The sequence below is a fragment of the Palaemon carinicauda genome, chromosome 2 (genome assembly GCF_036898095.1).
Source record: "Palaemon carinicauda isolate YSFRI2023 chromosome 2, ASM3689809v2, whole genome shotgun sequence".
NCBI lineage: Eukaryota > Metazoa > Arthropoda > Malacostraca > Decapoda > Palaemonidae > Palaemon > Palaemon carinicauda.
Window position 1 is genome coordinate 187,434,912 of NC_090726.1, and position 21,992 is coordinate 187,456,903.

A 21,992-nucleotide genomic window follows, 5' to 3' on the forward strand; every position below is an offset into this window, starting at 1 on the left:
ACCGAAAGTTAGCTAACATATTTGTGCCGTCACTAGACCCCGTAGAGCTCAAAAGGTTCCGTTTCGAGTTAACTATTATCATTGAACAAATTAAAAGGTTGAGTAAAGAAGATATAGGCCAGGGCATGGTCATGAGTCTCATAAATCAAAAATTGTCAGAGGGAAAGCTCTATCGGAAAGTGGTCGAGCATTTGAGAAAATGTGATTATACGTTGGATGAGTTCTTTGATGCAATAGACTTCATTATAAGAATGCTCAAAGACGATGCGTTACAAAGAGGCGACAAACTCGAGCATGATAAAAGAAAAGACAACAGTGTAAGACCGAAATCCACACCTGTCCACAATAATTCTTGCCCATTTTGTAGCAAACGGCACCCGCCTCACGGCTGTCGCCAAGTAACTGACGTAGCTGCCAGACGTCGCATTTTGCTTAAAAGGGGCTTTTGCTTTAACTGTACAAAGTCAGGTTATCGTAGTGATAAATGTCCCATCCAAAGTTCTTGTAAAATTTGTAATGCCAAACACCACACCGCAATTTGCGATGATCACAATGCAGGAAGACGACCGCAATCTAACCCCCATAGTAGTAATAGTCAATTAACAACGTCCCTCCCAGTAGTAAATGCGACGCCTACACAGCACGAAACTGCCCCCCGTCCATTCAAAGTTAAAGTAGAATCTAAACCATGCAAAAGTGCAAAGATTGCACAGAAATCTGATGTAGACCTCCCATGTACCCTCTTGCCAACCGCGATAGCAGACATATATCGAAAACAAGGTAGCAAGCGAGTCCGCCTATTCCTTGACTCCAGGAGCCAAAGAAGCTTCATATCAGCGAAAATCGCTAGTCAATTAGGCCTACCGGTGGTAGGGCAAGTGTCATTGAATATAGCTCCATTCGGCTCCGCGGAAATACGTGGACAGTACAATGTAGTGAGTTGTAGGGTTGAGATGGGAAAAAGATTAGTGAGGATGAAGTTAGTGGCACACGAACACGTGGACGTCCCGATACATAACGCTGGTTATGTAAAGGTCAGACAGCATCTGTTGAGCAAGGGAGTCACGTTAGCCGATCCAGCAAACCAATCAGATACCATTAAAAACGTACACATATTAGTAGGGGCTGATTATTTTAGCTATTTTATTATAGGTGTTGAGAAAGTGGATGGGATAAATCTTTTCTTGACTCATAATGGTATGTCCCCATATGGGAAGGTGCCACAGTGGCTATTCCAAGGGGAAAAAGTTGAACAAGTAAGAACGCTCAGAGTGTGCAAAATCATGAACGAACCATATCAGTTTGATGTAGATGAATGGTGGCGTTTGGACCGTGTTGGCATCGCCCCATCTGAGCAATACACCGTGCGCAAGGCGGAAGCCGTGCGCAAGGTATCGCGAAGTGTTGTGAAAAAACCTGAGGGATATCAGGTTAGCCTACCATTCGGATCGAATGCTAGGCTAGATACGAATTATAGAAACGCCATGGCACAGTTAGAGTCGTTGCAAACTAAATTTAGGAAGGATAGGGAATATTTCGAACAATACCAGGGAGTGATAGACAAATATATTGAAGTGGGTTTTATATCTGAAGTAAAAGAACCTAAGGTTGAAGGTTATTATATGCCGCACTTTGGAATCAGGAAAGAAAGTCGCACCAACCCCCTTAGAATTGTGTTCAATGCTTCCGCGATATCGAAAGGTGGTAAGTCCTTGAATGAGTGCCTATTGCCTGGCCCCAATCTAGTGTAACTAGCATATAACTTAATCATAAGGTTTAGGTTGAACAGATATGCCATGTTAGCTGATATCAGCAAAGCTTTCCATCGTGTCTTGTTGGATCCTCGTGATGCCAAATACACACAATTTCTGTGGCGCGAGGCAGCAGGTCGAGCGCTTACCTTCGCCTTTAGAGTCATGGTGTTCGGCATCACGGCAAGTCCATTTTTGTTACAACAAGTGTTAAATTATCATTTTAAAGGGGAAGGTAGGCCAGATTTGGTAAAGTCTTTTTATGTTGATAATTATCTAGCCACTTTCGAGAATCTGGAGAGCATGAAGCAGGAGCATGAGTCTGTTAATAACATCTTACAGGGGCGGGTATGCCTTTAGAAGGATGGGCATCCAATCACTTGGCCTTTGATAGCGAGAAAGAATGGAGAGAGCCTGTGAGTGTGAACGTGCTTGGGTTGCGATGGACCCGAGACGTGAACCGATTGTGTGTGAAAGAAAGTAGGAAGATCAGTGAGTTGGGGGAGGGATGGGTGCCTACGAAGCGTAGGGTACTTTCCCTGTTAGTCTCAATTTACGATCCGATAGGTTTGATAAGCCCATTGTTTGTAAGAGGAAAACTTTTCCTCCAACAACTATGGGAGAATGACGTGGGTTGGGATGATATGTTGAAAGGAGAAAAGGCTAGAGAGGCGAGTGAGTTGTTGAGTGATTTGAAAGCCGTGAGCGAAATCACTTTTCCAAGAACAATAGGTAGGAAAGGTTTAGAACTCCATATATTCACTGATGCCAGCAGTAAGGCATACGGCGCAGTAGCGTATACCAGGGACGATTGCAATCACGTAACCATAGTCACAAGTAAAATGAGGATCACTCCGAAGGGAATGAACAAATTGACAATTCCAAAGCTAGAACTGCTAGCATTGTTGCTAGGCAGCAGATTAGCAAAAACCCTCAAAGAGCTGATAGAACCTCGAGAGGTAGTCCTATGGACGGACAGTAAGGTCACGTTGGCATGGGCAGCATCTCCCGAGGCCAAGGACCACAAGAATGTTTTTATATCTAACCGAGTAGCGGAGATTGTTTTTATTCAGCAGTTTTGTCATTTGAGATTGATGCATGTCCCCAGTAAACAGTACCCTGCTGATATCCTGTCCAGAGGCGCAACGACACTACAACTGCTAGATAACTCCCTATGGAGGAGCGGTCCAGAATTCCACCGGACCACGGGAAAGCCTGTTCCTGACAAGGAAGAAGATCCAACCCAGGAAAAAGCAACAGTCGCGGCGGTGCAGGAGTTAAGAGAGGAAATGAATCCTTCCCCTCCAGGCGAGATATGGGAAATTCTGCAAAGGGAAGTAGATTTCCAATTCTTGTTGAGAGTTGTTGAAGTAATCAAAAGGTTTACAAGGATAGAACGGCATCCGTTCAGTATTGTTGTCCAATTAGAGCAAAAACATTATTTGCCTACCGTTTATGCCTACTTAGAGGGTGGAGTCAGACCCCCTCGTGAAGTTGCTAATTTTGTCAGACAATTGAATCTAGTCTTAATAGATGGTCTCATTTGCACTAGGGGACGAGTGTCCCAAGTTGAAGAAACTGACCAGTTAATTCTCTTGCCAGCCAAAGGGCATTTAGTCAGTATGTATTTAAATTATTTACATCAGTTACATTTGCATTGTGGGGTGAATACTCTAATAGGTATCTTTCGACAGAAATGCTGGGTGGCGGGTCTACGTTCCATTGCGAAGCGAACCGTGCGACAATGTCCCGAATGCAAGCTGGCCTTCCAACCTCTCACGAAACAGCCACCACCACCCATCCCCCCCTTCCAAAGGAAAGGATCACTCTCACAAAACCCTTCACAGCAGTCGGAGTGGACCACACAGCAGCCATACAGACCGAAACGCGGCCGGGCTACATACTCATCATAACATGCATGGCTAGTAGAGCCGTGTACCTTGACCTTTGTCCCTCCTTGGAAGCAGAAGAATTCGTGTTAGCACTAAGACGGTTTAGTGCCACCCATGGTGCCCCACAGCTCATCATGTCCGATAACCATCAAACTTTCAAAACTGCCAGCCACCTCCTTCAGGGACTTTACGAAGAAGATGAAGTCCAGCAGTTCTTGAGGAAAACTGGCATAAAGTGGCGGTTTCAGACGCCCCGTACACCTTGGAAAGGTGGGTTCTTCGAGCGTTTGATAGGGGTAACAAAACGGACCCTCCAGATAGCCCTCGGAAAGAAGTACCTGCCAGACGCCCACGTACTAACCCTCGTGAAAGAAGCAGAAGCAGTGGTGAACAATCGGCCGCTTATGTACAGCGGCGACGAGCGCGAGGATGAAGTCCTCACCCCCTCCCATTTACTACGAGGACACCAAGTCCACCTCATGGCACCGATCTTGCCGGACGACCATCTCAACGCAACCTTCACCTCTCGGTGGCTACGTGATCGTTACCTAAGACTGACAGATTCCTTGAAAGCCTTCCGAGAACGGTGGAGAAGAGAATGCTCGAGTGCCTTGAGAGCCCGGCACGACTGTCGGTCAGGGGAACCCTCCAAGCTGCACCCCAAAGACATCGTGCTAGTTAAACAAGAGAATAAGGAAAGAGCTACATGGCCTCTTGGACGTGTCGTGGAGACGTATCCTGACGACGACGGAGTCGTGCGTTCGGCCAAAGTGTTGTTCGAGGGTGTCGAGTCACTACGAGCTGTCAGCCACCTGGTTCCCCTCGAAATAGCCCCCTCTGAGGATGATGATGGAGGAGACGACGACGACGATGGCGGCGATGACGGAGAAGAGGGCACGTACAGTTCGACAGCAGGAATGCCAGGGATCGTGGAGACGTCTGGGATAACCAGGATATGGCACCAGCTATGACAACTCATTAACCAGCCACAGGAACGGTCGACAACGACGAAGAAGGTGAGAACTATGCAGTTAGTGACAGAAGTGAAAATGAAACTGAATCAGAGCAGACGAACGCACAAGGACGTTCTGCACACCCATTGAGAAGGGCTGCCGCGAGGCAGCGAGAACTGATGGACTGTCTGCTGAAAGGTGACGATATATAAAACGTAGCTGCAAACAGTGAGTGAAAAAGGGGAGTGTCCTATCTGGAAGGTAGGGAGGGTGGAGAAACCGTTTGTAAGGTGTGCATGAATCTGCGGAAGTTGGAAGTGTGTAGGGCGTGGAGAACGGGGATAGGATGGTCTCTCGTGCGTACAGACCAAGCGTTGCACAGAACCAGCCCCCTCCCTCTTGTACTCCATCAAGTAATAGCCTGTATGTAACAGCGCTATAAAAATATCGATTAATGTGAGTAAAGGCAGACTGACTTTGGTATTGTGTGAATACATTTCAATTGCTATTTTCTGATTGTCTTAGGCCCATTGCCTAATTGCCTTTACATTCGAATCGTTATGTATGCATTTCCAATGCTATTTTTTGCCATTTTCTGATTGTCTTAGGCCCATTGCCTAATTGCCTTTACATTCGAATCGTTATGTATGCATTTCCAATGCTATTTTTGCCATTTTCTGATTGTCTTAGGCCTATTGCCTAATTACCTTTACATTTGAATTGTTATGTATGCATTTCCATTGCTATTTCTTGATTTGTTTTAGGCCCATTGCCTACTTGCTTTGCCATTTGAATTCTGTAATATGTATGTGTACATTACTGCTAATTTCTGCTGTTTTCATACACGAATGACAAGCTGATTTGTCTTAGGCCCATTGCCTAATTGCCATTCTATTTGACTCCTTATATGTATTATACACGAGTACATTTCAATTGCCTGGCCCATTGCCTAATTTGAGCTGTTGTATAGGTACATTTGGATTATTATTTTGTGTAGCCTACACCTGTAAGAGTTTATTGCCCCGGGGTAACATTGCTGTGTGTTATACATTGTGTGTACTCTGTTCGAGTCGTTGCGGAGCGCTACGCAACGAGCCTAACAGAGTCTTGGAGTAAGTCACTCCCCCCACCCCTAGTCCAGCCTTGTCCAATTGACCGACGTTTCATCGCTCCTTTATTTTGGGGCGTGGAGGATGTCGGGAATTTCGAACTGATCACTCGAAATTCCCGCCATTTAACTCCACCTATGTTACGTCAAATTGGAGGGAGGGTTGAGAGAACTCGCGGGCGAATGAATGTGGTTTAAGACGAGACTGTTTTAGAACCTAGAGAGCAACCGCCTGGTAAGGAAGGCGCTGAGGCTAAAGAAATCGAGCATTTGTAATTTATGATTCAGAAATTTAATGTAATTTTTTTGTAACATGATGAAAATATCCTATCTAGAAATTTAGGTTCAGAAAAAAACGCGGGAACAAGGTGACGTCGGGGGGGGGGGGGGGGGGGTGCAGAGCTCAGCTCTGCCTCCTTGATCCGGCGTCCTCAGTCGAAGTAAGTCCTTAATTGTACTCTCTCCCCCCCCCCCCCTATTGTACCCAGGTCGGTTTCCATATAGGTTTTACAAGTGTTCTGTAAAATTTGTATCTATGAATATTTAGTCGATCCTTGTGATTGGGGATCAGTGCTGTCTTGTAAATTAAGTGAAAAGGCCTCGGTATGCCGTTTATCGAGGCAACTTATTAAAAGATTAATTAATTTTGCTTAATTTTGAGTCTGGTGCGGACTTAGTTTTTTTCAGTAACGCATGAGGTCATTTAGTCAAGTGTCTCTTTTGTATGTCGAGTAAAGGTTTAATTATGTATTTCCCTCGTATTAAATGATTATTTTTGTAATAAACTTGTTAAAATATAGCCGTATTTTAGTAATTCCTGAAGGGTTTTGGGAGGCTAGCCTCTTCAAGGCCTTGCGATCCGCCCAGTACATCGGGCAGATTTAATAAACTGGTGAAATTCAAAACATTATACTTGCAATAAGAACATTGATATTTTTCTCATACATTAATATAAAAAAAAAACATATTGTATTACTGAAGTTACATTACATTGATCAATTGGAAAAAGGATAAGCACAATCGACCTCAATCCCTTTATAGACAAAAAATCCGGAAGCATTTGTATAGCAACATATATTTTGATTCATCAAATTTCATGTTGTTTTGGAAATGAGTGAAGGTATTTGAATCGATAAAATAATGTTATTGAAGTTTGCATAACGTACGCACACACGCCGACAAATGTGGACTCCTACGTTCATCATTACTCAAATGATCACCCAAGGACAAATTTGATAGCATTTTCATCTATGTTTTTAACATAGATATCATACCCATACCCGTGGAAATTCTATTTATGAAGCAAGAAACCCTTTTTTGAACCTGTCCCTTAAAGCAGATTTTAATACGAAAACCCTTCCCATTTACCCTTCTACAATCAATTCAGGAATAAATACAATTCATTGAAAAGTTTTGATAATATTATTTTAAAAATAGTAATTTATACCGAGCAGATATTCGCCTCTACAATACAATGAATGTATTTGTGAGATAGCCTACCATGTAATCAACGTAATAAAAGATATGTCGGACAAAATGGAAAAGATCTAGAAACCAATTTAAAACAACATGAATATAAAGATCGAACGGGAAACCTAACAAGTAGTTTATCTCACATATGAATAATTGTAATAGCACTATTAATTTTAAAAACTATATTGCAAGAATATGATGAAGCGCAACATTATAGAATCAAGTATAGTAAAAAAAAAAAAAAAAAAAAAAAAACGTGCAGTTGATCAACAGCAGCCCAGGAATGTATAAACTTGACGAACTGCTTGTTAACAATGTATTTAAACAATTGCCATTTTAAAACTAGCTGTGGGAGAATTTTAAGTGTTTGTATTATGTCTTTTTTTATTACTGTCACGAAAGTGACTATGTATGTACAGTATATAATTGATTACTACTGCTGGTTAGTTAACTGGAGTCACACAGTCTCACACTGACTGCCTGGGTCAGTGACGTCAACAATTTCAACTTATTTATGTAATTGTCGATTAACTCTAATCAATCAATGGACATTGAGTTTAAAATATGTGGGAATGTGGAAAGATATGTCATGGGCATTAGAAGGGCGTATTTGACTGTTATCGTTAAGGCAAACTTGGATACTTCATAATATGATCATATATTCAGACGTAATGTAACAAACTAAAAAAGTGTGACAAAGTCTAATCATTGCTAACTTATCTTTATACGTAGAACTTTAACTTGAATACTTAATAAAATGAGCTTTTATTCAGACGTAACGTACTAAAGTGGACAATACGGGTTACACCAAAACCTGGAAAGAATAATCGTTGCTAATTTTTATCTCCATATAAATAAAATCAGACGTCTAAACAGAGTGCTGTACAGTAATCAGTCATGTGAACATTGCCTATCTAATCTATCGTAAACACAGAACTGTCAGTTCAGTGTCAGTGTCACCTTCCCCCGAAGACAACTCATTACCTTCTCTAGTCTCGTTCGGCAGAATGTCAGTGACAGATCCCCTCATTAAAGAATTAAAAGGTAAACGTGTTCCTTTCTGTTTATACAATTATATATGATGGGTGAAAAGATGATTAATTATTCATATGAAACAAACGGAAACTTTTATTTAAGCTTGTCCAATTGGCTGGACATAGGTAAGGCCTTAGACCAGGTAAGTTTTTTGTGTACGTAGCGGATTTGATTATAATTCTAAATAGAATGATTTCTTTTTTCATTGATCATTGACTCTTTAGCTCTGATAAGCAGCTCTTCTAGGAGAAGGACACTCCAAAACCAAACCATTGTTCTCTGATTTTAGGTAATGCCATAGCCTCTGTACCATGGTCTTCCACTGTCTTGGGTTAGAGTTTTCTTGCTTGAGGGTACACTCGGGCACACTATTCTATCTAATTTCTCTTCCTCTTGTTTTTTTTTAAAGTAGTTATAGCTTATATAGGAAATATTTATTTTAATGTTGTTACTGTCCTTAATATATTCTATTTTCCCTTGTTTCCTTTCCTCACTGGGCTATTTTCCCTGTTGGAGCCCCTGGGTTTATATTATCTTGCTTTTCCATCTAGAGTTGTAACTTAGCAATTGATAATAATAATGTAATTTAGCTGTTCTGAACTGTTGTAGGCTATGTTCAGTTTGTCCAGGATTACGCTCAGTAGCTTAAGCCTAGTTTACGCTATAGTAGCATTCTAGAAGTTCTATTCCAGCTGTGACTAGGTTGTGGAATGACCTTCCTAATCGGGTGGTTGAATCAATAGAACTTCAAAAGTTCAAAGTTGCAGCAAATGTTTTTATGTTGAACAGGCTGACATAAGTGTTTTTATAGTTTGTATATGATATATCTGTTTTTAGAATGATTTATTGTTAATTTGTTCTCATCATTTATTTATTTCCTTTCCTCACTGGGCTATTTTCCCTATTGGAGCCCTTTGGCTTATAGCATCTTGCTTTTCCAACTAGGGTTGTAGCTTGGCTAGTAATAATAATGATAGTAATTGGATTTACTTCTGCTTATTAGCCTGGCTATTCCGAGCTAATCTCTACGTGGCATGGAATAATTGGGGTGTTTGTATGATAGTGGCCACCTGTATGTATTATTATGTCTAACTTAGAATACGGCAGTGTAAGTGGAGTTGCAGGGACCGTCAGCCCTCCCCGTTAGGGAAGTAGGTAAGGACACGGATTGTAGGTTAGGTTAGGGGGGAAAGTTTAGGTTAGTTGATGTCCATTTTTAATGAACACGTGAGGAACTGGCCGCTGATATACAAAGGCTCCGAATAATTTGAGTGCTTACTTTAAAGCAAGACTAGTCTAGCTATTGTTACCCTTTACATATAACAATGTGGTCAAGGCTATGTTATCGAAAGTTATGTTAAAAACCAGTTGTAATCATAAGATATTGAGGTAAATATAGGATAATTTCATTTAGATTTTATTATAAAATAGTGCAATATTAGCTAGGACATTGCCACTCTCATAATTGAATAGTTCTTTGCAAATACACTATTTTGAATCCCATATACTACTGATGGGAAACCTTATTAACAAAGTTGCAGATTTTAATAAAAAAAATAAAAAAATTTCGTTTTGCTTCTTATGTCATCATAGCGCATACCGCAGGAGCCTTGGTCTATCCGGTAGTTCAGGAAATCAGTGCTAGGTGGTTCTTCTGTGATAAATTACTTGTTCGGACAGAATAAAGGACCCAGCGTTTTATATTCTTAACCTCTTGATTGTTTGTTTTCACTATTGGAATATACAATTTAATTACTGCTCTTATTTAATCACCATGTTAATAATGATGATTAGGGTAGAAACAAGTGTTTGATATATTTAGTCTGATAATGGGAAATGGAACCCAGGGCCATGTTTGAACATAGGGTGGAGCTTGAAGCTAAAAGTCGCCCCTTTGTTAATTGTGTCACCCTTTTGTTAAGTTTATATATCATTGGTTTTATTTAATCAATTATACAATATCTTCAAGTACTGTACTGTGATAGAAAAGGGTTTTATTATGTACTGCCTACCAAAATAGAAAAGCAGTGAAATAATGTTAGATTGCAAGCCAAAGCCGAGCAAAACCAGTTTGAACTAATTGATTAAGGAGATTTAAAATAACTGCATAATATTAGCTTATAGGGCTAATGCGAGTAGCGAAACATGTTCTTCTAGCCATAACATAGGAACAATGTGATAATGTTAAATTGCGAATTATGGCAGAGCAAAATCTATTAAATAATTAAGTGTTAATTTGGCGTATCAACACAAGTAAATACGCTCAGTTAAGTACAGAGTTTTTTGTAGTACTGTACGATGAACGCGACTGCGAATTACTCCATAGAGAACGGGATTGGTAAGTCATGTTTTCTATGAGTCAGGAACTCTTTGCAAACAAAAGCTCCAGTGTTTTTATATAGTTTCATTACTATTATTGTACTGGGTTTTGATTATGGTAACTGTTCTTTTTTATTATAATGTCTGATTTTTTTATGTTGATGACTGGCAGAAACAACTGTTTAAAAAAGTTCATTTAAATATACAATTAGACTGGTACACAGTATATTTAATGTGTTTTGAACTTTATTGATGACGATACCTTTTCAGTTATGGTTGTTGACTACAAATCTATGAATTTCCATGAGAAATCATTATTAAAAATGTTCAAAATACCACAAAATACATTATAAAAGCCCTATTTTCTACAAACCGTTTATTGCCCTATTCTATAATTTCACCTTAATTTTTAGCCCAATGCATGAACTATATATTTTTTTCCAAATGGATTACTGTGCTTGTGTTTTATCCACATCTGATCGTGAAAATTGTGGTAAATCACCATATAAATATAATTATGGTAGGTTCCAACGGGAAACCAAAGACTTTGGGTAGGAAAACAACAACGAATGATTTGCAACAGTGGTAAGGTTCAGGAAAAAAAATCACAAGCTAACCTGTTGGAAAAATGTATAGTTCACGTAATTATTATGCGATTGGAATATTTTAATTTCCTGAAATTTATATCATATACCTCAAATGGTCTTTACTCCCCTGTAATATCTAGGTTTCTCATAGTTTTAAGTATTGTTATTGCGATACATTACTGTGTATGTTATTTTCTCCATGTGAATAATTTTTTTAGTACTGATAAAGCTTATTATTTCTTGAAAAAGCTTATATTATTGCAGGCTGAAATTATTGAAATTGTTCTGCCACTCATTTGTATTTACTAAACAGGTCATGTGTTGGAGGCTACAAAGGCATCTGCAAATGGCACCCTTACAGATACGCAGTCATTCCTCCTACCAATGTGTCAAGTTTTGGAGGAAATATTCCGTAAAGGAATGAATAATCAAGTTCACTCTGCTTTTGGCATTACACGCCGTGATTACTGGGCCTGGATCAATAAAACTTTTCAAACATCTGAAGGGTAAAGTTCATTGTGCACAATTTACTGTTACCAGTATGAAAATAATTTAATTACTAGTTCTCTTTTGGTTAGGTCTTGAATTTTCTATAAATATAAGGTGCTTCTTTAGTTGTGTAATCAGTAGGGTATAATACTAGGTTGAACTGTGGTAAATGTGTATTTGTTGGCAAATGTGTATTTGTAAGGAAATCTTATGCTGTACATTCACATTATTAATTTCCATTCCTTGGTAAAACTGTTCTTGAATATAATCTTCTACTGTCTTTAATAAGACATTCTAAGTCTGAAGAGATGTTGTTGCAGTGCATATACAATACTTTTATCTATAGTTATTCTATTGTTGGATTGTTGATATTAAGTATAATATCCACAGGATATTATACTTCTTTTATATTAGCCTCGAAATCTTAGATTATTACTGTATTTTCCTTTACAATGGTAAATTTGATGTAGGAACCTCTACATCATTCTTGACCCTCAGATGATGGGCATTGAATGCATACTTAACCATCCTAGATGGGTGTTTCTGTCTCCTTTGAAATTATATACTGGTATCACCATTATTGTATTATTATTTTTAAATATTAAACTTAGCCGGTGAATATATAATAGCTGACGTCTCCGACGGCTCGACAGATTCCAAAAACTCGCGAGCGATCGCCGTGAAGGTTGCGGGTGTGACCACCAGCGCCGACTATCGGCCAGATACCGCATATACTTGTAAACATCTCCAGTTCTTCTCTGTCGGTCTTGTCGACAAGTTGGTTCCACTCGCTTTATGACCTCGAGTTTTCTACCGAATTGGTGAAGTACTTGGTTTTGGTTTTATTGCTTTCGCCGTGTTGGATTATTCAATACTATCTTCAAAAGAAATGCTTTTGAAAGGAGAGGAAAAGTGTTTTGCCCTTGCTTTTTTTTTTTTTTTTATCTGGTTTTTCCATAGAGTAAAGATGGCCGACCCTTCCCTCAGTGTACGGAAGTGTGTTTAAGGCTTTTAGTAATTATTTTATCACGTTATAAATTATTGTTGATATTTATAGATTTTCCTCTATATATTTTATATCTCACCCGCCTTTATTAGGCCTCTTCGATTAGCTTTCCATTTATACTAAACATCAAGATAGATTTTATGTTTTGTTTATATGCGGCCGTTACCTATTCCTTGTAGGCGGTCCTAACTTGGAAAACGAAGTTAAACAACGTTGAGCCCATTCAACTTTTATTTTTAAATATTTAACTTAGCCGGTGAATATATAATAGCTGCTGCTCCAGCGGCTCGACAGAAAACACACACAAAAACTCGCGAGCGATCGCTATGAAGGTTGCGGGTGTGCCCACCAGCGCCAACTATCGGCCAGATACCGCATATACATGTAAACAGACCCAATTTTTTCTCTGTCGGCCTTAACGACAAGACGTATCAATACTCGCTGTATAACCTGGAGTTTTCTCAACATATTTGGTGAAGTACTTCCTTTTGGTTTGAGCTTTCGCAGTGCAGGTGTTTTATCTTCAACTTAAATCTTGAACTCGTTTTTGAATAGATTTAATTTTTGATGACTTTGGATTGTTTTTTGGACTTTCTTTGACTTTTAAATGGCCGACCCTTCCCTTAGTACGGAAGTGTGTTTTAGGCTTTTAGCAATTATCTTATCACGTTATAAATTAATTATAGATTTTCCTCTATATATTTTATATCTCAACCGCCTTTATTAGGCCTCTTCGATTAGCTTTCCATTTATAATAAACATCAAGATAAATTTTAATGATTTGTTTATATGCGACCTTTCCTGAGAGTAGGCGGTCCTAACTTGGAAACCGAAGTTAAACAACGTTGAGCCCTTTCAATCGTAAATAACTTTTACAGAGCAAATGATTTAAAACTTATTAAATGAATATTTTTTAGTAGATATTTTATGAAAGATTTTCTTTGAATAGTCTTCGTACTGTTTCAAAGATGAACTAACGTTTAGTTTATTTATGCTACGCAGTTTGCGCTCTATTGTTACGATAGAGAGAGAGTATCACGGTTTCACTTTGCAGAAAGAGTAAATCGATTCTGACGTTTTGTTCATTCTTCTTTCAAAGCTTAAATGTTTTAAATACTATTTTAAAGGAACTTTTTAATTGAAAAACCTTTCAGTTTTTTCCTTTGGTCAAATAACCTGTTTATTGACGAAAGGTAAGTGGGCTCTTCTCTTCGGTGCGAAGTCGAGAGAGAGAGAGAGAGAGAGAGAGAGAGAGATAGAGACGGAGAGAGAGAGAGGAGAGAGAACGTTCCGATCTTTATTCTCGTCCCAAGCGAGTAACGTTTTTCTCGAGTCAGTTTTTTTTTTTTTACTCTCGTCCCTAGTCTCTGTACGGGGAGAAAGGATAAAACGTTTTTAGTTTTTATTCTCGTCCCAAGGCACTGTACGGTGAGAGATTGAAAACGTAGTTTTGAATGAACTAGTGTTTAGTCTCCTTCCCAGCCACTGATCTTTTTATCTTAAAATATGTTTACTGTTTTTTGCTTGTATTAATGTGCTTACATTATACGACTGATTTCGCAATTATAACCTTTTGATGAGGGTAGAATTGCGTGCTTCAGGTAGAAATCAGTTTTATTCATACCTAATGTGAATTGTTAAAAATTCGATTTCAGTGAAATAAGTGCAAAACAGAAAATCGTAGTGATAAAGTGATAATTGCGCAAAGTGTTATCAGTGTTGCGACCGAGGGTTCGTCTGTTCGTGCCTGTCGTTCGCCTAGTCCGAGACCTCTTGCAAGCTCCCAAGCCCAGGGGAGAAGTAATGTCGTACGACCTATGGGTTCGAGAGGACTTGATCAGCGAACAGACGTTCCCTCTATGGTTTCAGGCGTGTCTCGTCAACACCGCCCCTACCATAAGACGAGCGAGACGATTTTCTCCTCGTCATCCGAAGGCTTTTCGCATAAGAAACCGTGGAACAAGGTTTCGAGGCCCTTTAAGAAAGTCAGTCCTTTCAGGACAGGTCCAGCGTCCTGGTTTTAACTATTAGGACAGCTCTGACCCTATGCAGTCATCGGAAGACTGCTCGCCGCCTAAACAAAAGCGTAACACAGGCTCCGAGAGTCTTTTTGTAGGCAAGGTTTTGCAGTCACAGACGTTACCCTCGTCTCTTACCGCAACCATTCCCGTTGATCCTAAATGGGTTGTACGGCAAGACATGCAGAATAAGCTTGCCTCTCTTATGGAGGACTATTCTGCTGAGCAGGTTCACGATGATCCTCGCCGCTTAGCTGATCGAGATCCTGGCCGTCAGCCGCCCAAACGAACCTTTGTGCGTCCTGTTGACGTTGACGTTACAAAGTCACGTCAGTCACGTTTTGTAGAGCCTCACTCGATGCAGTCCAGTGTTGACTTTCAGCCGCTTGTGGACGTTCAGCCGCTGCCGCATGCTCCTGTTGACGTTCAGGACGTTCGCCAACCAGCGAAGTTGACTTGTTTTGACGTTGAGCGTCAAGCACCGCAGTCAAGAGTTGTTTTGACTGCTCAGTCTAGGCAGTCAAGGCAGTCTCGAGTTGACGTCGAGCGTCCTCCCGCACCTGTTGGTTGTTGCTGGTCAGTCCTTTAAGCAGTTACATGACATAGCGTCCTTGACTGCTACTGTTGCTCCTTTGCGTGTGGACTCTGTTTGTCAAGCATTGCCACCACGGCAGGTCTCTCCCTTGCTTGAGACTCGGCTATTGTCGGACAAGGTTCCTTCAGATGAGGAAGTTGCTGTTCCCCCTCCTACTGATATTCCCTTGAGGACTCTGTCAGACGGAGAGGAGCCTAAAGCTGCTCAGCCCTCTATGGACTTTAAATAAATCATGCTGATTTTTAAGGATCTTTGTCCGGATCTTTTTGTAACTGCTGCTCCTCGTTCGCCTAAACGTCAGAGTTTACACTAGGCCTAGCTACTTCGAAGCCGTTGTTTTATAAGCTAGTGCTCTCTCGCTCTTCTAAGAGAGCTTTACGTTTGCTAGGCGACTGGTTTATCACCAGGAGGAGTTTGGGGGAGACAGCCTTTGCTTTCCCTACTTTTAAGCTGGCTTATAGAGCGAGAGTCTGATATGACATGGGAGAAGTTCTCGGCTTGGGAGTTCCTGCCTCTGCCCAGATAGACTTCTCAAACCTCATAGACTCTCCCTGGCGCCTGGCCATGAGACGCTCCAAGATTTTATGGTCGACTTCAGAGCTAGACCATCTCCTGTTAGGAGTTTTTTCGAGCGTTTGAAGTTTTGCTGTACAATTATGTCATGCATAAACAAGGCTTTCAGGGATGGCTCCAATGATCTGACAGCCACGTTCTCTGCAGGAACAAGTCCCTCATGGATGGCTCCAATGATCTGGCCGCCATGTTCACTGCAGGAGTACGTAAGAGGCAAGTGCGCTCAATGTGTTCATTGTCAAGACAAACTTCACGATGAAGTCTACCAGGCTGTCTTGACAGCATTAATGGAAGGCAACTGGATGGTCTCTCTCGACCTTCAGGAGGCATACTTCCACATTCCTATACACCCGGATTCCCAACCGTTTCTGAGGTTTGTTTACAGGAATGTGGGGTACCAGTTTCGAGCCCTGTGCTTTGGCCTCAGTCCTGCTCCTCTCGTGTTTACGAAGCTCATGAGGAATGTGGCAAAATCCCTCCATCTATCGGGGATCCGAGCCTCCCTGTACTTGGACGACTGGCTTCTCAGAGCATCGTCCAGTCTTCGCTGTCTGCAGGATCTACATTGGACGTTGAGTCTGGCCAGGGAGTTGGGACTTTTGGTCAACCTAAAAGTCCCAACTGATCCCATCCCAGATTATTCTATTTTGGGGATGGAGATTCGCAGTCCAGTTTTTTCGGGCTTTTCCATCTGCCATCGAATAGAACAAGCCCGGCTCGAAGTCCAACTAATGCTGAAAAGAAAACGTTTGTTCAGTCAGGAGTTTGAACAGTCTCGCAGGGACTCTCTCATCCCTGGAGCAGTTTGTCTCACTAGGGAGACTACACCTTCTGCCTCTCCGGTTCCATCTAGCCTCTCACTGGAACTAGGACAAGACGTTAGAGACGGTATCATTCCCAGTCTCCGAACCAGTAAAGGCATGCCTGAAATGGTGGGACAGCAATATCAGTCTGAGAGAGGGACTATCCCTAGCAGTCAAGAACCCAAACCACGTGTTGTTCTCAGACGCGCCGGATTTGGGTTGGGGTGCGACCCTGTACGGTCGGGAATGCTCGGGTCTGTGGACCTCAAGTCAGAAGAGCATGCACATCAACGGCAAGGAGCTATTAGCAGTCCACTTGGCCTTGATGATATTCGAAAGTTTCTTCGAAACTAAGTGGTAGAGGTCAACTCAGACAACACCACAGCTTTGGCGTACATCTCCAAGCAAGGAGGCACACACTCCTTCACGCTGCTCGAGATCGCAAGGGACCTTCTCTTATGGTCAAGAAATCGAGGCATCTCCCTGTTGACGAGATTCATCCAGGGGGACTTGAACGTCTTGGCAGACTGTCTCAGTCGGAGGGGTCAGGTGATACCCACGGAATGGACCCTCCACAAGGACGTGGGCAAGAGTCTTTGGGCTACTTGGGGTCAACCCACCATAGACCTCTTTGCCTCCTCGTTGACCAAAAGGTTACCAATCTATTGCTCTCCAGTCCTAGATACAGAAGCAATCCACATAGACGCGTTTCTACTGGATTGGTCTCTTCTGGACTTATATGCATTCCCACCATTCAAGATAGTCAACAAGGTACTGCAGAAGTTCGCCTCTCACGAAGGGACAAGGTTGACGTTGGTTGCTACCCTCTGGCCCGCGAGAGAGTGGTTCACCGAGGTACTTCAATGGCTGGTAGACTTTCCAAGAAGTCTTCCTCTAAGGGTAGATCTGTTACGTCAGCCCCACGTAAAGAATGTCCATCAAAGCCTCCCCGCTCTTCGTCTGACTTCCTTCAGACTATCGAAAGACTCTCAAGAGCTCGAGGCTTTTCGAAGGAGGCAGCCAGTGCGATTGCAAGAGCGAGGAGAGCTTCTACCATTAGAGTATACCAGTCGAAGTGGGAAGTCTTTCGAGACTGGTGCAAGTCAGCATCTGTGTCCTCGTCCAGTACCTCTGTAGCCCAAATCGCAGATTTTCTTTTACATCTGAGAAAGGTTCGCTCCCTTTCAGCTCCCACGATTAAGGGCTACAGGAGCATGTTGGCTTTGGTCTTTCGACATAGAGGCTTAGATCTTTCCAACAATAAAGATCTCCAAGATCTCCTTAAGTCTTTCGAGACCTCTAAGGAACGTCGTTTGGCAACTCCTGGATGGAACTTAGACGTGGTCCTAAGGTTCCTCATGTCAGACAGGTTTGAGCCATTACATTCAGCCTCCCTGAAGGATCTCACCCTCAAGACACTTTTCCTAGTGTGCTTGGCTTCGGCTAAAAGGGTCAGTGAACTTCATGCCTTCAGTAAGAACATCGGCTTTTCTACAGAAAAAGCCACTTGTTCACTTCAACTTGGTTTCCTGGCCAAAAATGAACTGCCTTCTCGTCCTTGGCCTAAATCTTTTGATATTCCTTGCTTATCAGAGATTGTAGGCAACGAACTGGAAAGAGTATTATGTCCTGTTAGAGCTCTTAAGTTCTATTTAGCTCGTACTAAGTCATTACGAGGTAAATCTGAGGCATTATGGTGCTCAGTTAAGAAACCATCATTGCCTATGTCAAAGAATGCTTTGTCATATTTTATCAGATTTTTAATACGAGAAGCTCATTCTCACTTGAATGAGAAAGACCGATGTTTGCTTAAGGTTAAGACGCACGAAGTTAGAGCTATAGCAACCTCCGTGGCCTTCAAGCAAAATAAATCTCTGCAAAGTATTATGGACGCGACTTTTTGGAGAAGCAAGTCAGTGTTCGCGTCATTTTACTTAAAAGATGTCCAGACTCTTTACGAGGACTGCTACACACTGGGTCCATTCGTTTCAGCGAGTGCAGTAGTGGGTGAGGGTTCTACCACTACATTACCCTAATTCCAATATCCTTTTTAATCTGTCTCTTGAAATGTTTTTAATATTGTTTTTTGGGTTGTACGGAAGGCTAAGAAGCCTTTCGCATCCTGGTTGATTTGGCGGGTGGTCAAAGTCATTTCTTGAGAGCGCCCAGATTAGGGGTTTGATGAGGTCCTGTTGTATGGGTTGCAGCCCTTAATACTTCAGCTCCTGGGAATCTTTCAGCATCCTAAGAGGATCGCTGGGCTTCGTGAGGAAGACAGACTAATAAGGCAGAGTAATCGTCTAAGTCAACTTCCTTACCAGGTACCTTTATATATTTGGGTTTTGTTATGATATAACTGTCAAAAACTCTAAGCATATACGCTGTAAACTTAATTAACTCTGGTCTCTACCCACCACCATGGGTGTGAATCAGCTATTATATATTCACCGGCTAAGTTAAATATTTAAAAATTATATTTTAATTATAAAATAAATTTTTTAATATACTTACCCGGTGAATATATAAATTAAAGGCGGGATGAGAAAAATTGGGTCTGTTTACATGTATATGCGGTATCTGGCCGATAGTTGGCGCTGGTGGGCACACCCGCAACCTTCATAGCGATCGCTCGCGAGTTTTTGTGTGTGTTTTCTGTCGAGCCGCTGGAGCAGCAGCTATTATATATTCACCGGGTAAGTATATTCAAAAATTTATTTTAGAATTAAAATATCATTTTTGTTAAGTTTAAATCAATTGCTCTGTAAGAGTTATGAAATGAATATTTTTTAGAAAATATTTTAAGAAATATATTCTTTGAATAGTCTTCGTGCTGTTTTTTTCAAAGATGAACTAACGTTTGGTTTATTTATGCTACGCAGTTTGCGCTCTATCGTTACGATAGAGAAAGAGAGAATCACGGTTTCACTTTGCAGAAAGAGTAAATCGATTTTGACGTTTTGTTCATTCTTCTTTCAAACTGAAGTGTTTTAGATAGTAATTTAAAGGAACTTGTTAATTTTCAATTTCTTAGTCCTTTCAGTTTTTTCCTTTGGTCAAATAACCTGTTTATTGACGAAGGGTGAGTGGGCAATTCTCTTGTGTGTGACAAGAGAGAGAGAGAGAGAGAGACAGAGAAAGAGAGAACGATCCGATCTTTATTCTCGTCCCAAGTCTCTGTACAAGGAGTTTGGGAGCGAGTAACGTTGTTCTCGATTCAGTTTTTTACTCTCGTCCCAAGTCTCTGTACGGGGAGAGAGGATAAAACGTTTTTTAGTTTTTATTCTCGTCCCAAGGCACTGTACGGTGAGAGATTGAAGACGTAGTCTTTAGTGAACTAGTGTTTAGTCTCCTCCCCAGTCACTGATCCTTTTTAACTTTATATATTTCCGTTTTATTCGATATACAGTATATGTTTACTGATTTTTGCATGTGTGTTTCATTTTGTACTAATGGGCTTACATTATACGACTCATTTCGCAATTATAACCTTTTGATGTAAGGGAGAATTGCGTGCTTCAGGTAGAAATCAGTTTTATTCATGCCTAATGTGAAATTATTGAAAAATACGATATCAGTGAAGTAAGTGAAAAAAAAACATGTTTTGTGTTGCGGAGGGTTCGTTTGTTCGTGCTTGTCGCTCCCCTAGTCAGAGACCTCTTTCAGGCTCCCCTGCACCAGGGAGAAGTAATGTCGTAGGACTTAAGGGGACGAGAGGCTTTAACCAACGTACGGACGTTCCCTCTTTGGTATCGGACGTTTCTCGTCAAGATCGCCCTTACCATAAGACGGGTGAGACTGTGTTCTCCTCGTCATCCGAAGACTTTTCGCAAAAGAAACCTTGGCGCAAGGTTTCTAGACCCTTGAAGCGAAAGTCAGTCCCTTCAGGACAGGTCCAGCGTCCTGGCTGTGGCCATTGGGACAGCTCTGACCCTTTGCAGTCGTCGGAAGACTGTTCGCCTATTAAACGCAAGCGTAACACGGGGTCCGAGGGTCGCGGTAAACGCAATGTTTTGCCAACACAGACGTTACCGTCGTCTCGGCCCGTTCCGACTCCCGTTGATCCTGAATGGGTTGTCCTGCAGGACATGCAGACTAAGCTTGCCTCCCTTTTGGAGAAGTATGAAGTTGAGCAGGTTCACGATGAACCTTCGATTTCGAGTCGCCGTTACGCTTAACGAGACTCTGGCCGTCAGCCGCCCAAACGAGCATTTACTCGTCCGTTTGACGTTAGTGCTGACGTTTCTTGTACTTTGAAACGTAATGTCAGTAGTTTTTCACGTCAGTCACGTGACATGGATCCTCCCTCGCTGCAGTCTCGTGTTGACTTTCAGCCGCTGCCGCAGTCTCGTGTTGACGTTCAGCCGCTGCCGCAGTCTCGTGTTGACGTTCAGCCGCTGCCGCCGCAGCTCCGACCGGACGTTCGCCGACCGGCTCAGTTGCCTCGACTTGACGTTGAGCGTCAATCACCGCAGTCGAAGGTTGTTTTGCCTACTCAGTCTATGCAGTCAAGGCAGTTCCGACGTGACGTCGAGCGTCAATCAACTTCAGTTGTTGTTGTTGGTCAGTCACAAGGATTTCAGTCCTTTCAGCAGCGGCGTGACGTCGCTTCCTCTACTGCTACTGCTGCTCCTTTGCTTGTTGACATTGCCTGTCAAGCGTTGCCGCCGCGGCAGGTCTCTCCTTTTCATGAGACTCGGCAATTGTCGGACGAGGTTCCTTCAGATGAGGAAGTTGCTGATCCTCCTCCTACTGATATTCCTTTGGGGACTTTGTCAGACGGAGAGGAGCCTAAAGCTGCTCAGCCCTCTATGGACTTTAAAAAAATCATGCTGATTTTTAAGGATCTTTGTCCGGACCATTTTGTAACTGCTGCTCCTCGTTCGCCTTCGTCAGAGTTTACGCTAGGCCTAGCTACTTTGAAGCCGTTATTTTCTAAGCTAGTGCTCTCTCGCTCTTCTAAGAGAGCTTTACGTTTGCTAGGCGACTGGTTGATCACCAGGAGGAGTTTGGGGGAGACAGCCTTTGCTTTCCCTCCTTTTAAACTGGCTTCTAGAGCGAGCGTCTGGTATGACACGGGAGAAGTTCTCGGCTTGGGAGTTCCTACCTCTGCCCAGGGAGACTTCTCAAGCCTCATAGACTCTCCCCGTCGCCTGGCCATGAGACGCTCCAAGATTTTATGGTCGGCTTCAGAGCTAGACCATCTCCTGTTAGGAGTTTTTCGAGCGTTTGAAGTTTTTATTTGTTGGATTGGTCCCTGGGAGCCTTAAGTAAGAAGGTCTCTCCAGCTGTCAATGTATTGCTGTACAATTATGTCATGCATGAACAAGGCTATCAGGGATGGATCCAATGATCTGACAGCCACGTTCTCTGCAGGAACAAGGCTATCAGGG

The 21,992-nt window shown here is 41.9% G+C and overlaps 1 protein-coding gene across 1 annotated transcript in view; it reads left to right on the top strand.

Moving 5' to 3' along the window:
- The first annotated feature begins 7,930 nt into the window (after nt 1–7,930).
- LOC137621604 (uncharacterized) overlaps nt 7,931–21,992 on the top strand; it is an 80,115-nt gene continuing 66,053 nt past the window's right edge. Inside the window, exons 1-2 of the mRNA XM_068352029.1 lie at nt 7,931–8,221; nt 11,432–11,624. Of these exons, the coding sequence (XP_068208130.1) occupies nt 8,185–8,221; nt 11,432–11,624 (230 nt within the window). The 5' untranslated portion in view covers nt 7,931–8,184. The remainder of the gene's footprint in view (nt 8,222–11,431; nt 11,625–21,992) is intronic.